Consider the following 21,397-nt stretch of genomic DNA (forward strand, 5'->3'; position numbering starts at 1 on the left):
ATCTTTAAAAACCAAAGTTGAGGATATTTATTACTAGTAGAACTACCTTGGAGAAAGATTAAGAGAAGTTTATGTTAGAAAGAGGAAAATAGTATAAGTCATAAACTACATAACAGCTTATCAGAAGGGGTGGATGGTGGCAGACTCGGTTGAGCACACACGTTATAGTGCATAAGGACCCCAGTTTAAACCCCTGGTCCCCAACTGCAGTGAAGAAGCTTCATGAGTGATTAAGCAGTGCAGGTATCTCTCTCTCTATCTCCCCTTCTCACTCTCTGTCTTTCTGTCTCTCTCTCCCTCCCTCTCTTTCTCTCTCTTTCTATTGGGTAGGACAGAGAGAAACTGAGAGGGGAAGGAGAGATAGAGAAAGAGAGATACCTGCAGACCTGCTTCACCACTTGTGAAGTGTCCCTCATGCAGGTGGGGAGCAGGGACTTGAACACAGGTCCCTGCACATGGTAACTGTACACTTTACAGGGTGTGTCACTGCCTGGCCCCTTTCTCTCCCTCTCTCCTTCCCCCTCCCCTTTCCTCTCTAGCTCTGAAAAAAAAAAAAAGTACCATGGAGCTGCATCCATGGTCCAATTAAAAAAAACAAAGAAACATGTCAGAGAAAAAAAAAAGATGACATTAAAAAAAAAAACATTTTAACAAGGTAAAAAAAAAACAATTTTTGTATTTTTCTTTTTTTTTCCTCTATTGGGGGATTAATGTTTTACATTTACCAGTAAATACAATAGTTTATATGCATAACATTTCTCAGTTTTCCACATAACAATACAACCCCCACTAGGTCCTCTGTCACCCTTTTCCAGGACCTGTATTCTCCCCCCCCCACTCTAGAATTTTTTACTTTGGTGCAATACGCCAACTCCAGTTTTGTATTTTTCATATTCTCAATTGATTAACAAGTGACATTTGAAACAATAACAATATAATATACCATGGGTGTTTATGTATATTATGACTATACATGTGTTGTAATACATATATATTAATGAAATCAATGACAGCAGTGATACAAAGATTATTTTGTTGTTATACTTGCACAACCTATAAAGTGGCACAGTGCTAGCTGAAAGTAAACTTGAATTAGTTTAAATGTGCAGTACCAACTCTCGGGAAATCACTAAAGATTTTTAAGTTAAAAAAAAAGAAGTGTAGGATTTTAAACCCTGTTCACATGTAATTTTGTAAAATAAAAAAAGCAGAGACCCATTAGAAATGAAACAATAAAAAAGCGTAACTGATATTAATAAAAAAGTATCATAAAAATGTTCAAATACACACACACCAAACTCAAAGAGTATAAGATAGAAATAGGAAGTCATAACAAACAGAAAGCAGTATCAATATGGTATATAATTTTTATATCAGTGGTCACCCTGAATGCCAAAGATCTAAAAGCAGTGGTTAAAAAGACAGATTATCGGGAGTCGGGCTGCAGCGCAGCGGGTTAAGCGCAGGTGGCGCAAAGCACAAGGACCGGCATAAGGATCCCGGTTCGAACCCCGGCTCCCCACCTGCAGGGGAGTCGCTTCACAGGCGGTGAAGCAGGTCTGCAGGTGTCTGTCTTTCTCTCCTCCTCTCTGTCTTCCCCTCCTCTCTCCATTTCTCTCTATCCTATCCAACAACGACGACTACAACAATAAAACAACAAGGGCAACAAAAGGGAATAAATAAAATAAATATTAAAAAAAAAGACAGATTATCAGAGTGAACCAAAAAACATGAGCCAATTATGTATGGTCTATAATAAATCTATTAATATACAAAGATATACCAATTAGATAAAAATGGATGGGGGGGCCAGGTGGTACCACATTTAGTTAAGTGTATACATTACAGTGGACAAGGACCCAGGTTCAAGCCCCTGCAGGGGGAAAGCTTCATGGGTGGTGAAGCAAGGCTGCAGGTCTCTCGGTCTCTTTTCATCTCTCGCTCTCTCTCTCCTCCTCCTCTCTCAATTTCTCTCTGTCTCTATCCAAAAATAAATAAGTAATTTTTTAAAGTTATCATATAAAAAGTGGATGAGGGAAAATACACCATGCTGATCAGTTAACGCTAATGAAAAGAAAGCAGTAGTCATATTAATTTCAAATAAAGCAAACTTCACAGCAAGAAAAGTTATCAGGTCCAAGAAAGGGATGACACAAAAACAAAGGCACCATATTTCTAAGATAATACTTCTTAACATGTATGTGACCAGGAGGAAATATACAAGGAAAAGATACAGCCACTAAGAGATTTCAACATCCCTCTATTAGAAATGAACAGATTCCATGGGCAGACAATCATTCAGGAAATAGCAGTAAATCAACAGTACCATCAATCAGCTGACATCTACAGACAACTTCATCCAACAACAGCAAAGTACACAGTCTTCTCTAGCTCACAGGGGACATTAACTAAGTTAGAGCACATTCTGGACTATCAAAGTAATATAAAAGAATATAAATTATACAGTGTCTGCTCTTGGGCTACAATGGAATTACACTAGAAATGAATAACAGAAAGTCAACTGAAAACTCCCCCCAGATGAAGAGTTTAAATAACACGTTTCTAGGTAATACATAGGTCAAAGAATAAAACACAAAAGAAATTAGGAATTTTAGAACAATATGAAAATATGTAAGATTTACATTGTCAAATTTATATGATGCAACAAATGCAGTGCTTAGGAGGAAATTTATAGCATTAAATACATATATTAAAAAAGATACATGGGGAGCCGGGCGGTGGTGCAGCAGGTTAAGCATACATGGGAGAAAACGCAGGACCTGCATAGGATCCCAGTTCAACCCCCCGACTCCCCACCTGCAAGGGAACTGCTTCACAGGCAGTGAAGCAGGTCTACAAGTGTCTATCTTTCTCTCCTTCTCTCTGTCTTCCCCTCCTCTCTTGATTTCTCTCTGTCCTATCCAACAATAATGACAGCAATAAAAACAACGACAATAAACAATAAGGGCAACAAAAAGGAAAAAAAATTTAAAATAAAGTTAAAAAAGACAAATGACCAAAAATCAATATATTTTTAAGTTTCCACCTTTCGAAACTAGGGGCAAAGAGCAAATTGAACTTAATATAAAAGAAGTAACAATCATTTGAGCAGAAATCAATGCAATAAAAAATAATAAATCAATTGAAAAATTTTAACAAAACCAAAAACTGGTTCTTTGAAGATCCTCTCCACAAAAATAAGCCTCTCCACTAAAAGAATAGACACTAGTTACTAATAGCAGAAATGAAAAGAGGATGTATCACTATAGACCACATGCATCTACAGTAAGCAACCTATGGTCACAAATTTGAAAATTTAGATGAAATAGATCAATTCCTATAAAGAATCGTCACATGGGATAGGGCAGTAGGGCAGTGGGTTAAGCACACATGGTGCCAAACACAGTGACTGGCACAAGAATTCCTGTTCGTGCTCCCGGCTCCCCACCTGTAGGGGGGTTGCTTCACAAGCGGTGAAGCAGGTGTGCAGGTGTCTATCTTTCTCTCCCCCTCCTTGTCTTCCCCTCCCCTCTTGATTTCCCATATTTCTCTCTGTCCTACCCAACAACAACAAAAAGGGCAACAAAGTGGGGAAGAGCCCCAGCCATAACCCTGGAGGCAAAAAAAAAATCAACATGCTTTCTACTGCACCACCTCCCAGACCACCATTACACCAATTCTCTACAAGCTCTTTCAGAGGACAGAAGCAGAAATAACACACTATACATATTCCATGAGGCCATCATTGCCTTACAAAGCCTAACAAAAGCATTACAGGAAAACTGTAAAAAAAGATCTGTATCTTTCATATAGGTATCAAAAATCATTAACAAAATACTGATAAGTCAAACCCAAGAAAGTTTGACAAGCTTTATACACTAGGACCAATCAAATGTATCCATGCTTGAAGACTGGATTAATACTTTTTAAAAAATTAATGTGATTGTACAATGTATACACAAATCACCACTATACCAACAAATTCAAAAAGAATAAACCATATAAACAGATGAAGGAACAGATTTTATATGTGATAAAATCTAATGGCAAAAAAAAAAAAAAAAAAAAAAAAATCTAATGGCACGCTTGGGTTTCTTCAGTCCATCAAAACAATGCTCAAGATTTGATATGCCGTGTCCTTTTAACATAGGATGCCAACGACAGTGTCTTCACTCCAAAGGTTGCCACAGACTATTTTTTTTCTAATACAAAAGATTTTATCTTTTTAGAAAAAGAATTTAACTCACTGTGTGTGTGTTGCTATTTAATCTCCTGGTTTGATGAGTCACTTATAAAATGGATGACAAAGGAATTGCTCATCATACTATATTCAATAAGTTAATTCATATTCCTCTAGCTGTTCTCATTTAGAAATATGACAATATCATTCCCCTGCAGCACCATAAGCCAGAGCTGAGCAGTGCTCTGGTTAAATTTTTAAAAAATAAAGAAAGAAAGAAATATGACAATAATACATAACAGATCTGAGAGGATTGGTGTATTGCCCAAAGTAAAGGACTCTGAGCCAGGGGGAGTGTTTGGGTCCTGGAACATGATGTCAGAGGAAGACCTGGGTGGTGGTGGTGGGGGTTGGTTAGTGTCAAGCAGAAAACTGAGAAATGTTACACATGTACCAACTACTGTATTTTACTGTTGACTGTAAACCACTAATCCCAATAAAAAATAAAGAATAATCTGAGAAGAAACAAAATTGTATATTTTTTTGAAGATGCATTAATTCAAACCTGCAACAAATTTTTAAAAAGCTTCTAGTCCCAAGTTAAAAATAACATGATGTAACTTGTTTGTTCAGCCGGATGGTATGAGAAGCAGTCCGAAGGTGGGTAGAGATGAGGAGAGAGAAAGCAAACAGAAAGGAAGGGTCAGGGGCCAAAGGGGCAGTTTGCCTGGTGGGGCATGTGCCTTGCCATACACACAACCCAGAAACCCAGCACCACATGGGAGTGCTGTAGCATCAGGAGCAACTCTGGTACTGTCTGTTTGTCTTTCTCTCTTTCTCTGATAAAAAAGAATGAAGGGGTCAGGTCTGGAGCAGTGAGGCGCCAGCAATTAAAGGAGAAAAGGAAAGAAAGGCAGGTCAGAGCTGTGTTCTTTTAGACTCCTTGCTGCCTCCTCAGTGAAGAGCAGCACTGGAGGGGCGGCCAGCCCTTACCATCAGGACTGGCTGCACACAGGTCCCACAGAGCCTCCCTGCACACTGCACAGGCTACAGCTTGTGGCTTTCTCTCCTTGCTAAACCAGCTTCACCTAAATAAGCAAGCAAAACAAACAGGACTTGCCTCCCTAACCCCAATCTACTCACCCCTGCTCCTACAAAGGCACAGAAAGCCTGAAGCTCCAGGGAAGGATTTGCAGGAAAGTTGTATTTACCTGTTGGCGCTCAGGGTTGGCATATTTGATTTCTAGGTTGTTAGTTTTAGCAGGTCCTTGTAAAATACCTTTGTTTGTTTGTTTTCAGAGAGAAGAGGGTGTAATCTATAAAAGTCATAATTAAGTTCTAAAGTTCTGCTTTCTACAAAAACTTCTATTCCACCGAGCTGAAACCCAGCTGTAGACATAATAAAGTTGGGTGAGGCATCTAAAACCCCAATTAAGGAGGGATCAATGGTGGTGGCGCTGAGATCATGCAGCTTTCTAGATGCAAAAACTTCCCTTGTCTTGTGAGATTAGACAACGGTTAGATACCACAGTGCATGTGATGATATAAAAGCTATGTTATCAACCCTAACCAGCAAATGTGGAAAGGAAAAAAGGAAGGCAAGGAAAGGGAAGTGAAACATGGCTGACTCCTGCCAGGCACAGGGGTGTAGCACTAGTTTCTATGACCACATTACAGATAAAGAAACAAAGGTACAAAAAGACAGCAAGGCCAGGTCAGGGGCCAGCCAATATCAGAGCCTCTGCTGTTCAAACTGTATTGTGCACTGCTTCCTTTCATTTGTTATCCTTCCCTTTAGGATTTAATCCAATCAAAATTGTATTGCATGTTAAGGTGGTTGGTAAATAATTTTTAAGTAAGAGGAAATTCAAGGTGAAAAGATAAATAGAAATAATAATAGAAACAATCACAAATATCTGGGACACTCATTCTGCAGCTGATTTAAAAGCTTATGTTGAGAGTGTGTGTGTGGTGGGTGGGGGGAAGACCTTTTAAAAAGACAAAGCAGGAAAATGTATCTTATTTTGGTAACTGTGTTGCCATAGCAACAACATAATGATACACAGGACTTTCAAAGTTATACTGGTAATAAAAGCTACACATGCATAGATGGGTCTATCAGTGTTGTTGAGTAAATACCAATCTCCATAACCTTGCAGATTGAGTGGCAGGAACACACATGTAAACATTATTTATTCCATTATTTATTCCAATAAAAACACCTGTCAACTACTATTTACTGTTTGCAAGTGCCCACCGAGAGGGGATGAAGGAAAGTGTGCTTTATACCTAAGGACTTCAGCTGAAACCAGATCTGTGCTGGAAGGGGAAGAAATGAAAGGTTTAAGCCATCTGTGGTCCAAATACCAGCATAATAAACTCCTACCTGCATGAAAACCTAGATTAAGAAAAACATGGTATGAACAGGTTTCAACTGTTCAGTATCAACCCTGCTGTTACTGTTGTCTATTGGGGCCAATTTTCAGTGGCCTGAAAAAGAAGGTATCCTTTTTCTCATAGCCTCTCTGCCTGTCCCTAAGAACACTGCACCTGCCATAGTTCCTCTTTCCCTGTGGGCCCCACTTTGCCAGCAAGTGACCACTCAACATCTTAAGAGGCATGGCTCCAGGGGCCCCCATGGAGATCTGAAATAACTCTGCAGGAAGTGGACCCCTCCCCAGAAAAACTTCTTTGTCCTAGGGAGTCCTGGCTAATCAGAAACCCATCGTCCAGAACATCTTTAGCACATTCACTGCCATCATAAACCCAGCAGCTATTGGAAATACAGAAAAAGCAGAGCCTGGACAGAACACAGACTGTGGAAAAGGGAGTTCTTGGCATGTCTTGTTTTATTTTCTTAAGGCAGCACCAGGAAATGAACCTAAGATCTTGGCATGTGTGATATCATCGGGTTGGCCATCTTTTTTTTTTTTTTTTTAAGAGAGAGAGAAGCCACAGCAATGCATCATTATTCATGAAGCCCACACCCTGTGCCATCCATGATGCTCCCATGTAGTACCAGGGCTCAAATCCAGGGCCTTGCACACTCTACTAGGTGAGCTGTCTCCCAAGCCCCTGAAGTGATTATCTTGAGTTATATATGAGCTTTCTTCAAGGAACTAAGCACACATGCTAATTTCTGGTGGAAAATTATGGCCAAGTGAGACGGGGCCCCAGTATCATCTTCCTCACAGCAGAATCTGATATTATTTCCAGAAGTAATGAGCATCCACCCACCCCCCATTCCCAGACTCCCCTACACTTGTGGGAAGTTATCAGGCCTTAAGCCAGCCCCCCCACCCACAGCTCTGCTCCATCCTCCATTGCTGATACTGTGGTCTATTTACACAATCATTGTTTTGCCTGAAAGATCCCCACCTTTGATCTATCTTCTTTCTACCTTGAGACCCGCCCTGCCTGCAGGGTATTAATTAATCACACCGGTTAAAACCTTTGCAACAGTTGCTAAGGAGTTTCTACCTTAGCCGCTCTTTCCTTTTCTCCGTCCCCTTTCCTAGCCATTTCCTTTTCCGACTTGCCACTTCCAGTTCTAACAGATGAAAATGTTGTCTCTGATCAATAAAGACACATTGCTTTCCTGCTCCACTACGAGTTCCTGGTCTCTCTCCCGTGATGCTGAGTAAGCAGCAGCCCAGGTTGGCTCCAGTCGAGTTCTCTCCAACCCAGAGAGTAAGTGCCCAGGAAGAAACACCCTCACACTAGCCCGGCAGGAAGGCTACTGATTTCCCAAGCCAGGTGTTTCCCCAGCTGCTTCTCCTTCCACTTCCCACCTGGAAAGTGCAGAATTCACTCATGAGCTAAGGCCCCACTCATGAGCAAGACAGAGTGTCAGAGAGAAGGGTCTGCTTCTGGTGCCTTGTGGAGCTATTATTTATCCTTTATATAATCCTTCATTCAAGAAACACATAAGAGTAAATAAGGTGGAAAAGGTAGTATAAGACTCCACTACTAAACTAAAACAGGGGGCCAGGCAGTGGTGCGCCCACTTAAGTGCACATAGTACTAAGTGCTAGGACCTGTGCAAGGATCCTGGCTCCCCACCTGCAGAGGGGATGCTTCACAAGCAGCAAAGCATGTCTGCAGGTGTCTATTTTTCTCCCTTTCTCTCTATCTGCCCCTCCTCTCTCAATTTCTCTCTGTCCTCTCCAATTAAAAAAAACAAGAAATGAAAAGTGGGAGTCGGGCTATAGCGCAGCGGGTTAAGCGCAGGTGGCACAAAGCACAAGGACCAGCATAAGGATCCCGGTTCGAACCCCAGCTCCCCACCTGCAGGGGAGTCGCTTCACAGGCGGTGAAGCAGGTCTGCAGGTGTCTATCTTTCTCTCCTCCTCTCTGTCTTCCCCTCCTCTCTCCATTTCTCTCTGTCCTATCCAACAATGACGACAACAACAATAACTACAACAATAAAAAACAACAAGGGCAACAAAAGGGAATAAATAAATAAAATAAATATTTAAAAAAAAGAAAAGAAAAGAAAAAAGGAAAAAAACAGCCCATTGGGAGCAGAGAATTCATAGTGCCAGCACCAAGCCCCAGCAATAACCCTAGAGGCAATAAATAAATAAACCAAAACAATACTATGAATATCTTAAGCTTGATTTTTTCAAGTTGCCTGAATCTAGGTTAGTGGTAGTCAAATTAAATTATTGTTGTTTGTAATCAAGAGAATTTAGTGCAGAACACTGACTACTAGCATTTGACACAGGATATATGTATATATATATATATATATATATTTATTTATTTATTCCATTTTTGTTGCCTTTGTTGTTTTATTGTTGTAGTTATTATCGTTGTTGTTATTGATGTCATCGTTGTTGGATAGGACAGAAAGAAATGGAGAGAGGAGGGGAAGACAGAGAGGGGGAGAGAAAGAAAGACACCTGCGCAGACCTGCTTCACTGCCTGTGAAGCGACTCCCCTTCAGGTGGGGAGCCAGGGGCTCGAACTGGGATCCTTACGCCAGTCTTTGCGCTTTGTACCACGTGTGCTTAACCCATTGTGCTACCATCCGACTCCCTAACATAGGATATTTTAAGACATCAATTCAGGGGAATATATAAGAGTTGAAAAGTCAAGTCATCATGAGACACTCTTAGCAACATGAAAAAGCATGATGTTCACATTATATTTAAAGTTCCCATAGATAAACAAGAACAACCAAGTAACTCGACATGAAACATTATACCTGGTATTAATGCCAGAAAACATTCAGTCTATTTTCTGTGCTTTTCTTTTGGACGAAATAAATGACAGAAAAGAATGAGAAATTCCAACCTTTCTGTTTTGGATTCATTGTCAATTTTGTACTGTTCAAAAGCTTGGCTGAGAGACTGTAGCTTTTCTTGAAGTCTCTTTTCACGCTCCACACTTCCTTGATAAAATTGCATCTCTTTTTCCATAGCTTTCACCTTCTCTTCCATGGATTTAAACTCATGGAGAATTAGATAGCTGACTCCACAATATTTACAAACTTTTTCTTCAGGGGGCATCTAGAAAACAGAACATATATTCACTGCAGTAATATTTTGAAATTCTGAAAATGCAAACTCAGCTGAAGATGACACCGTCCCCATGAGGGTCAAGCGAAGCATTGGTATACAGTGCTTTGCCACAGAGTCACAATCAAGATGCTACCCACATTTGGGTAAACTTTGGAAATCTGACTCATATGGAGTCTAACACAAAATTCTGAAATTAGAAATGGGTCCTCTAGAGTGATTATTCTCCAAGATGTCTCTAAAACTTACTTGAACTATTTCCAACAAAACCGAAAATGATAAAAACATGCTTAAAATTCATTTCCATAAGGTGGAAAGAAGCCATTGGCTTCTCACTGACAACTGTCTAGTGATCCTGGAGATGCCACTTGGACTTTTTAGATCTTATTATCCTCCATTATACAGTTATGACCTATTTTACACATTGAAATAGGTAACAATTATGATGGCTTTGGTATCGTCTTACTCCTCAGGTCCTCAAAAATCACAAGTGAAAAAAAGAAAAAAATCCGGCGGTAGCGCAGCAGGTTAAGCACAGGTGGCGTGAAGTGCAAGGACCAGAATAAGGATCCTGTTCAAGCCCCCGGCTCCCCACCTGAAGGGGAGTCACTTCACAGGCAGTGAAGCAGGTCTGCAGATGTCTATCTTTCTCTCCCCCTCTCTGTCTTCCCCTCCTCTCTCCATTTCTCTCTGTCCTATCCAACAACAACAACATCAATAGCAACAATGATAATAACTACAACAATAAAAAAAATCACCAAGTGTGGCTGAAATCTCTTCTAAAGAACAACGCACAAGCTCAAGGGGCCTGAACCAGTTCAAAGCAGATGGGCATTTTACTACAAACTCTTTTGTTAATTCCTGAGTTCTAGTTCCTTCTCCTTAATGTGGAAATTATATTTCTTATTCTAAGGCACTTTCATCCTTAAATTTTGCTTGTTTACCAAAGTCCTTGTCCTCTTCCTGGTGAAGCACCCTAGCTTTATCCTCAAGAAAACACAGGCTGGTAGAGCTTACTTGCACCAAAACAAAAATTATATGGCTTCATAGGTATGGAAACTCTAATTACTATAGAGGGGCAAAAGTAAAATAAGTGAAGCAATGGATTTTATAAGACAGGTCCCCTAAAACTTTAGTAAAGAAAGTTTGAAGTGACGTTAACTGTAACCTAGGAAATAGGACAATCAAATTATAAAATAAGGGTCCAGGAGATGGCTCAATGGGTAAAGTGCATGCCTTACCATGATGAGACCTTGGGTTCAATCCACAGAACTATTTTGTACCATGAAGAGCACTTAGCAAACTCCATGGATGGTGGAGTGATGCTTTGATGTCTCTCCTCTCTCTCTAAAAATATAGAATAAAAATTGGACCAAAGAGACAAATGAGTAGTAGCACACATGCATATAGTTCTGGGTTTATTCCCCAATAGTAAATTTAAAAAAAATTACAATAGGTCCATTAGAATAGTCTACAGATCTTACCTAGTACAATCTGAATGACTGAAAGAGATCTATGTTAAGTAAGTATAGTACACGACAGTCTTGAATGCTATTAAACTGTAAATAAATTTCTATAAGTAAAACTGCAGTGAAAAAAAATATCAATCTTTTTAAGTCCTTAGTATCTGTATGGGCTAATTATGTAGGGCAGACATTTCTATGAAACTTAAGAGGATATAAAATGCTATAATTATGTTCCTAAATGAAGTAAGAAAAAGTCATCTTTTTTTTTGTAAAATATAATTTTGTTTAATTCTTAGAACTTGGTGTTATATCATCTCGTTTTGTAAGTAAAATAATGACATGCTGTCATTCTCAGCAAAAGCACTATCATTAGCAGGATGTTTTTGCTTTCTACAAGATACACTTTGGAGGAGGCATTAGCAAATGCAGTATATTAAGTGCTGAAGTATATAAAAATAAATTATAAAATACACTTCTCAAATGCAGTGCATTCTGTTAAAATTATAGTTATTTAATGTAAAAATATGCATTTTAAAAAAATGCCAAGTTAGGCTTCATCTCTTTTTCAAAGCTTCTATCTGTGTTCTAACTGGGGAAAAAAAAAAAAAAAAGCACTCAGTATCCTGCACTAGTTGAGGAGTTCTCTGCTCCCCAACCTGCTCTTCCTCTCTTCCCTCACCCAAACCATGCTTTGGTACTTACAGAAGATGAAACAGGTAAGCTCTTCCACAAAGATAAGAGTAATGGAAGTATAAAATGTTAACCCTTTCCAGACATTTGCTTAAAACAGATATCTTTACTCAAAATAATGAGTCTATCTACTTTGTGGTTTTTATTCAGATTAGAAGGTACTTTGAGATAAGGTGGCGGTTTTTAAATTATTTATCACACAGATCATCTAGCCATTTCACAAGGCTATCAGGACTCTCCCTCACTAATAAATCAACTTGCTATACCACAATTTAAAAAACAAATTTTTAGTCACTGATGAAAAGCCCCTACGCGCGTTAAACTTCATGGGGTGCTTCCCTTTCTAAGATCAGAAACAAAGGCAAAGGTGTCCGCTCTCTAGGTCCCTATGCAACAAACAGTGGAAGTACTAGCATTAAGACCAGAAGAAATAAGCAGTAGACATCAGAGAGAAAGAAGCAAAACTGCCCCTATTTAAGATAACATGATTTTCTACATAGACTATCACAATAAAATTCCCAGAACCAATAAATTCAGCAAAGTTTCAGAGTTCAAGATACATACATATACAAAAACCCAATTATATTTCTACAAATTGCTACAGAACACATGGATAGCAACTGAAACATAATAGCAACTGCAATTGCTCAAACATAGGGAAACAGTTATAAACTTTACAAAACACATGTAGGGTTTATATTCTGAAAACTACAAAATGTTAACAAAAGACAGCAAATGAATATCTTAATAAAATGGAGAGAAGATTCAACTTCTGGAGGCGGAGCTATGAGCAGCAGATTGCTTTCTCTCCTCTCCTCTCTTCTCTCCTCTCCTCTCCTCTCCTCTTCTCTCCCGGATCAACTAGGAATACCAAAGGAGACCACCCGGGACCGAAACAAGACAGGACTAGAATGACCACAGGAACCCAGTAAATCACCGGTGAGTACAAACACGTGTGGCTGGTGACAGAGAGGAGAGAGGGGCCTAAGGAGAGATTAAGTGGCTGCTAACAGTTCAGCAGTTTATCAGTTGAGACACCACGTCCAGTCTGCTCCACCAACAAGGGGACAGCTGAAGGGAGGAGAAGACTCCCCAGAGACTCACCAAGTGCAACTCTGAGTCTTCATTGCTACTATCCTCAGAATCTGGAGCAGTGACAGAAAGGGACACCAGGGGACAGAGATCTAACCAGGAAACTCAGAAGACCTATACCTCGGTGGGATAGCTGAGGGGCTGTGAAAGTCTCTTTGCATAACCACTGGATTATCTCTGCCACACCCTGCTTTATCTCCTGGTCAGGAGTCAGTGATTAAGCTAAGAAGCCTATTGACAGTTTAAAAGCCCTCAGGCTTCCATAGCCTACAGGGAAGGAAAAAAACAAAGAAAGAGGCTTTTAAACCACTGAGCTCCAACTCAGGGATTGAAATAACTGTTAACTTCCACCACTGTGAACCCTTTAATTAACTTACTTAGACACAAGTCAATCCAGGCAATAGTGACCAATAATTTGAAAAGTACTGATAAAGGGAACTCATTACATAATATATAAAATGGTTAAAACAACAAGAAAAAATATTGGAGAATCGAACCAGGACAAGAGTCCAGCTAAAAGTCCTCCAGAGGGTGAAGCACAAAATAATGAGTTCAACATCCAAACATTAGCTAAGGAAATAATAACAGGAGTGAGTAAATGGAGAGAAATACTGTGTTTATAGGCTAGAAGACTCAAAATATTAAAGTGATCTCTTTTATTGGAAACTTTGGACTATGTGTTACATTATCTGCAGATAGTGATAGTTTGACTTCTTCCTTTCTAGTTTGCATACCTTTTATATCCTTTCCTTATCTCCTTATCTAATTGTTCTGTCTAGGATGTTCAACTCTATACTAGAAGTAGTGGTGAGAACCGATACCCTTGTCCTATTCCTGATCTAAGAGGAAAAATTTTCCATTTTTGACCAGTGAGTATGATAATGGCTGTGGGTATCTCATATATGGCCTTTATCATGTTGTGATAACTCCTTCTACACCCATTCTAGAAATTATTTTTTAATCATAAGCGGATGTTGAACCTTGTTAAATGCTTTCTCTGTCTACTGATATGATCAGAAGGTTTTGATCCTTTTTTGCTTTTGTTGTTGACATGGTGTATCACAATTATTGATTTTCCTGTATTAAATGGCCCATGCATTCTGATCATACTGTGTGGTTTTAAAATATTGTTAAATCTGGTTTGCTGGGATTTTGCTGAGAATTTTACGCTCACATTTATCAAGATATTCCTCTAAAGTTGCTTGTGATGTCTTTCTCTGGTTTCAGAATTAGGATAATACTGATGTCACAGAACATGTATGAAAGTTGTCCCTCCTTTTCAACATTACAGAAGACTTCGAGAAATATAGGTATTAATTCTCCTTTGAAATATTAGTAAGATTCACTATCGAAGCCACCATCTAGTCCTGGACTTTCATTTGCCAGGTTTTTTTTTTTTTATTTCTTACTGTTGGTTTCTTTTCCTCCTTCCTTTTTTCCTTCCCTTCTTCCTTCTTTCCTTCCTCCCTTCCTTTCTCCCCCTATTTTGTTAATTTATCATCTTTATTTATTGGATAGAGACAGCCAGAACTTGGGAGTAAGGGGGACGACAGAGAGGGAGAGAAACAGAGAGACACCTGCAGCACTGCTTTACCACTCATAAAGATTCACCCTCAGGTGGGGGCTAGGGGTTTGAACCCAGTTCCTTACGCATAGTAACATGTGCGTTCAACCAGGCGTGCCACCATCCAGACCCCCCCCTCTTTTCCAAATCATCTTATTGAACAATGGTTTACATGTTGTCACATGAGTGCAATTTCTCATTTCCTTCATGGAAGATATCAGCACACCACTCTCAGCTTAAGTCCTCCTTCGCTATTGTACACTGGACACCCTATGCCATCTTCGGTTATTATTTCAATTTCACTATTCCTGATAGGTCTGCTCGGATTTTTTGTTACTTTCCAATTCCATCTTGAAATATTGATGTTTCCAAGAATTAGTTCATTTTTTCTAGGCTGCTCAACTTGTTGAGATTCAATTGCTCATATATAGAAGCATATCTGTACAATACTCCAAGCTGATTTTTGGCACAGTGAAAGAAAGTCAATGAAGGAAAGATGGCCTTTTCAACAAATGATGCTTGAACAACTGGAAATCCATCAGAAAATGAAGACCTCAAACCCTATAAAAATGGACTATGCCCCACCTGCAGGGTGAAGCAGGTCTGCAGGTGTCTCCCCCTCTGTCTTCCCCTCCTCTCTCCATTTCTCTTTGTCCTATCCAACAACAACGACATCAATAACAACAACAATAATAATTACAACAATAAAAAACAACAAGGGCAACAAAAAAGAATAAATAAATATTTAAAAAATGGACTATGGACTTAAATGTAAAACATAAAAATATGGTTTTATATGAAAAGAGAATCCATAAGAGGAGGCCAGATGGTAGCACACCTAATTACGTGCACACATTACCATGCACAGGGACCCAGGCTTGAGCCCCACTCCCCATTCCCCACACTGCAGGGGGAAAGGTGTCTCTCTCTATCCCTCCTTCCATCTCAATTTCTCTTTATCCTATCAAATAAAATAGAAAGAAAAAAATGGCTGTCAAGAGCAGTGGCTTTGTTGCAGGCAGAGCTCCAGCAACAACCCTGGTAGCAATAAAAAAAAAAAAAAAAAAGAATCCAGGAGGAAATCTTCAGAATCTAAGCAGTTTATTTATTTATTTATTTCATGTGATACCAAAAGCACAATACACTCTTGGGGGAAACAACAACAACAAACTAATAACCTGGACTTCATCAAAATTAGAAATGTTTACTCCACTAAAGAATACCTCTGAAGTACAGCTACAGATTGGGGGAAATATATGAGAACCACATATATCTGATAGGTACCTATATTCCTTCCTTCCTTCCTTCCTTCTTTCTTTTTTTTTAAAATTTTTTAAATATTTATTTATTCCCTTCTGTTGTCCCTGTTGTTCTACTATTGTTGTTATTGATGTTGCTGTTGTTAGATAGGACAGAGAGAAATGGAGAGAGGAGGAGAAGACAGAGAGGAGGAGAGAAAGAGAGACACCTGCAGACCTGCTTCACCGCCTGTGAAGTGACTCCCCTGCAGGTGGGGAGCCAGGGGCTCAAACTGGAATCCCCCTTTCTTTTCTTTCATCATTCTTCATTTTCGTTTAATACTGTGGTGGACTGAACCTGTGACTTTAGAACCCCAGGCCTGAAAGTCTTTTGCATAAACTACTGTGCTATCTCCCAGGCCCTAGATTAATTAAAAGAAAAAACCAAAACAAAAACCTCTCAAAACTCAATAGTGAAAAAATATATAGTCCTGCTGGGAAAGCAGCATAATGGTTATGCAAAAAGTTTTCAGGCCTGAGGCTCTGAGGCTTCAGGCTCAGTCTCCAGCATCACAATAAACCAGAGCTTAGCTGTGCTCTGGTTTCTCTTTCTCAGTGGTTTTTTTTTTTTGGTCTGTGGGTCTCTTTCATGAAATAAATAAATAAATAAATTTTTTTTTTAAAGTGCCTAGGGGCCAGTTAAACGCACATGCTCAAGGACCAGGTTTCAAGCTCCCACTCCCCACCTGCAAGGTGGAGGGACACTTCACAAGTGGTGAAGCAGGGCTGCAGGTGTCTCTCTCCTCTGTCTCCCCCCTCCTCAATTTCTCTCTGTCCTATCCAATAAAAAAAAATAGAATAAAAAAACTTCCAATAGAAAATGGACAGGAGACATGAAGGGACATTTCAAGTAGGAGGAGATACAGATGACACATAAGCAAATGAGAAAATATTCAATGTCAATAGCCAGTAGGGAGACACAAATTAGAGTGCCCGTGAGCTATCATGTGCACCTATAGGAATGGCTAAAGTCAAAACAAAAGACAGCATCAAATGCTGGTAAGACACAGAGAAACTGGATCCCTTACAAATTGTTGGTGAGGATATAAAATGGGACAGCCACTCTGGAAAACAGTTTGGCAGCATCTTATAAAACCAAGCATGTGACTACTGTTCAACCCAGCAACTGCACTCTGGGCACTTGTCCCGGGAAAATGAAAACATATGTTCACATTAAAAAAAAAAAAACCTATATGTGAATATTTATAACTGCTTTATATGCAATAGTCAAAAGCTGGAAAAAAAAAAAAAAACCCAGATGTTCTTCAACAGATTAAACAAATTGTAGGGAGTCGGGCTGTAGCGCAGCGGGTTAAGCGCAGGTGGCGCAAAGCACAAGGACCGGCACAAGGACCAGCATAAGGATCCCGGTTCGAACCCCGGCTCCCCACCTGCAGGGGAGTCGCTTCACAGGCGGTGAAGCAGGTCTGCAGGTGTCTCTCTTTCTCTCCCCCTCTCTGTCTTCCCCTCCTCTCTCCATGTCTCTCTGTCCTATCCAACAACGACGACAACAACAATAATAACTACAACAATAAAACAACAAGGGCAACAAAAGGGAATAAATAAATAAAATAAAATAATTTTTTAAAAAAATTGTAATACATTCATACCATGAGATACTACTATTCAGCAATAAAAAGAAACTATTGATGCATCAAGCAACAACCTGAAGAGAGATGAGATCTGGGAAATTACATTGAGTGGGGAAAACTTACCCTGCAAAGTGCCATACTGTGTTGCATTTACTTAACATCCCTGGCATGACAAAAAATATTAAGAGACTAAAATAACAGTTGGCGGGGGTCATGAACTGGAGGTAGGGTAGAGCCATGTGCGGCGGGGGGTGCTGAGGTGAATGGAGCTATATCAAAAGGCTACATGAAGAATTCTTGTTGTAATGGAATGCTCTGTATCAGTGACTCAGTGGCTCAATGTCTTTATCACGGTTGTGATACACCGCAGTTTTGCAACAAGTCATCCTTCGGGGGAGGTGGGGAAAGGGGGGGCCCTTTTAGTATGGCTTCTTATAAATGGGTGCAAATCCACAATGTCCTTAAAATAAGGACATTCACTTAAAACTAATAAAACTAAAAATAAGTTAACTGGGGGCTAACTTACCAGAGATAAACCATAAGGATATTTTATTGAGCAATTGCAGGAAATGCTGGCTTCATACTAAATCACGCATGATACATGTGTCTATCCAAATATGCTTCCAAACTAGATTTTCTCCAGCACCTATTTTCCCACTGGAAACATTTTTAAAGATTATTTATGTATTGGAAAATAGAGAAAGAAAAATTGAGGGGAGGGGGAGAGAGAAAAATTAAGAGAGAAAAACCTGCAGCACTGCTTCACCATTTGTGAAGCTCTCTTGCTCTCCTGCAGGTGAGCCAACCCTGGCTGCTCCCTTAGTAAATTTAATGGCTCACTCTGGGTACAAAAGTACTGTGGACTCAGCATAAGGATCCCGGTTCGAGCCCCCGGCTCCCCACCTGCAGGGGTGTCACTTCACAAGCAGTGAAGCAGGTCTGCAGGTGTCTATCTTTCTCTCCTCCTCTCTGTCTTCCCCTCCTCTCTCCATTTCTCTCTGTCCTATCCAACAACAACGAAAACAATAAAACAACAAGGGCAACAAAAGGGAATAAATAATAAATAAATATTTTTAAAAAGTATTGTGGACTACAAATTGACAAGTACAGATTTTTTAAAAATCACAGTTTTTTGCTTTTTGGTTTCCTCACTTTTTTGGGGTCATCATATTAAATGAAAAGTCTCTCCAAAACTGTACTTCTATCATTAGATTTGAAAACTACAATTGCTTGAAAACACAACACACAACGTGTGTGTGTGTGTGTGTGTGTGTGTGTATACACACTTTTCCAGGATATAATATTTCTAAAGCCATTCTCTCTTGCTTTTTCCTCTACTTTAACTTGATACAAAATTTGACCCTAGCCACAGTGGCCCAAAATGACATGGAAAATTAAGTTTGTTTTTTCTGGCAATGACAATCTGTGCTTGGAAATATAAAACTGTTATTCTGAATAAATTTCAAAGTTCCAAAGCACTAGAATTACTTTACTGAAACAGGACAAAATGAGCTGTTACTGTTAGGGAAGGGGATTGTTATCCCCGAAAGAACAGTGTGCTCTCTAGGTCTTGTACTGCCACTTCTATTTTGCAAAATAAACAACTCAGATCTCTTTATTTTACTCTGTGTCCCATGGTAATAAATATCTCCTGAAGCTAAAAAAACCCTTTCACAAGTGTTGGTTTTGTCACCATTACAAAAAAAAAAAAAAAAACAGTTTCACTTTTGCAAAATAACTGATTTTTTCCACTCAGCTTGTTGCAGTTGTGTTGACTTCTGCACATGTCCCTGAGCAAAAATGGTAAAAAGGAAATAGTATTCATTGCTTTTTTTTTTTTTGTCTCTCTCTCTCTAAAAAGGAGTCTTTATGTCTTAAAAATGAATGGCTCTTCAGGGGAGGAAAAGATACAGAGCTATGATTTTATTGATTTTTTTTAAGTGTTGGTTTAGTTTTAAATTATACTAAAGTATCTTACTGTGGCTGAGGAAAGAGTTCACCTGGCAGAGCACTGGACTTGCATGCCTGTTGCATGCACCATCAGTGAAAGGTAAAAAAAAATCTAGAAAGGGGAATTAACAGATTATTCTTTGCTAAGTAAGACCCTCCCCTAAGACTCTCTATGACCCCTGGATAGAGGTGAGACCAGATGACCTGACAGCCTTCACCTCTGACCAGGCAGTAGTTGCTCCAATGACAGCTTACTGTCAGCCTTTATCCTAAGCTTTCCCATCTCTCCAGCACCTTTCATTTTTCTCGAAACTCTTTTCCTACTTCTACTCATTTTGCAATTCATAATACAGTGCATTACAGCCTTTCTCACACTCATAATTAATCATCCCATTTCTCTCTCTCTCTCTCTCTCTCTCTCACACACACACACACACACACACACACACACACACACACACACACACACACACACACACACAAATGTGTAAAGTGAGGGCTGGGGAGGTAGTTAACTACAATGGTAGTTCACATGACATACATCTAAGAGGTCCAGGCAATACCAATAACTAGAGCTGAGCAGTGCTCTGGGAAAAAAAAAAATGTGGAGAATCTTCCTTTGCCTTCCTTCTCAGATTCTACACTAGCCTTCATTGCCCATACACGGAAAATAAAAAGTGAGACTACAGCAAGCAGCAACTTTCTAGAAAGAGAACCCAACATAAAACCAAGGTGAAAAAGTAATAAAATAACTAGAAAAACAAATTTTAAGGCTTTTAAAAGACTTCTTTGTCACTGTATGCTAAGTCTCTTTTTTTAAAAAGATTTTTTATTTATTAATGAGAGACATAGGTGGAGAGAGAAGGAGCCAGACATCACTCTGGTACATGTGTTGCCAGGGATTGAACTCAAGAACTCATGGTTGAGAATCCAATGCTTTATCCACTTGGCCACTTCCCGAATCACTATGCTGAGTCTCTGAGCTGCCTATATCAGGCCCTTTTCTGTCCATTAAATAGTACAGGGGTTGGTGATAACAGTTTATTGACAGATCACATATTTCATTCGTATGAGACCTTGGGTCCCATCTCTGGTACAAACCCTTCCCACTTCACCCCCAAAAGGAAACTGAGCACTATATATATATTTTTAAGATGTCTTTTATATCTTAATAATACAGTGGTGCTTGGGCAGGGAAATATCCCAGAAGCAGAGCACAGGACTTACATGTGTGGGATTCCAGGTTTGATTCCCAGCACTTTATATTCCAGAGGAGTGTTTTTGTCTCTGTCACTCACATATGAAGATAGCTAGGTAGCTAGTTAGAAAAGTAGATGGGGGGGATGGTGGGAGTGGGTGAGAGGGATGGGTCACAGTCTTTTGGTGGTGGGAATGGTGTTTATGTACACTCCTAGTAAAATGTAGTCATATAAATCACTAGTTAATTAATACGAGAGGGGGAAAATTAATTGTATGTCTCGAAGTTTTTCAAAACACAAACTGAATCTTTTAAATATATTGGCTGTGTAATTGATATGCAGACTCTCTCAAAATCCTAGACCAAGTAGATCAGAAGCAACCAATAGCACAGCTATATACAAGATACTGGGTACTGTACAGCAAACGCTAACAAAAGGACTTTTCAAAGTTAACCCAATTACCAAACAATGTGATGATAACATTAACTATCCATTGTCTTTTTGAACCCTAAGACAGCAGGAACCTCACATCTCCACTATAGAGCCTCTACTTCCCCCAGTCCTGGAACCCTTGGATAGGGCCCACTTTCCCGTATGCCTCTGCCAATCCATATCAAATAATATTGCATCTGCCGATCACAACCTAAACAACACAACGATTGCCATCTCAACATGCTTCACTTCAGACTGTGTCCAGAGACTTCACGTGTGGAATGACAACCCTTTAGCTTCATTACTTGGGTGAGACCTTTCTTTTCATAGTATACTCTAATTCCATCTCAGGTGGTTCACTTTCTAACAAAGTCCCAAAACCTAGATATAAACCAGGTTCTGTGAGAGAGAG

The 21,397-nt window shown here is 39.5% G+C and overlaps 1 protein-coding gene across 1 annotated transcript in view; it reads right to left on the minus strand.

The window, feature by feature from the left end:
* The window catches only part of LEKR1 (leucine, glutamate and lysine rich 1), a 132,610-nt gene that overhangs the window by 104,820 nt on the left and 6,393 nt on the right, over window positions 1-21,397 (minus strand). Inside the window, exon 3 of the mRNA XM_060197604.1 lies at window positions 9,479-9,693. Within this exon, the coding sequence (XP_060053587.1) occupies window positions 9,479-9,693 (215 nt within the window). The remainder of the gene's footprint in view (window positions 1-9,478; window positions 9,694-21,397) is intronic.

The sequence above is a fragment of the Erinaceus europaeus genome, chromosome 9 (assembly GCF_950295315.1).
Source record: "Erinaceus europaeus chromosome 9, mEriEur2.1, whole genome shotgun sequence".
In the NCBI taxonomy this organism is placed as follows: Eukaryota; Metazoa; Chordata; class Mammalia; order Eulipotyphla; family Erinaceidae; genus Erinaceus; species Erinaceus europaeus.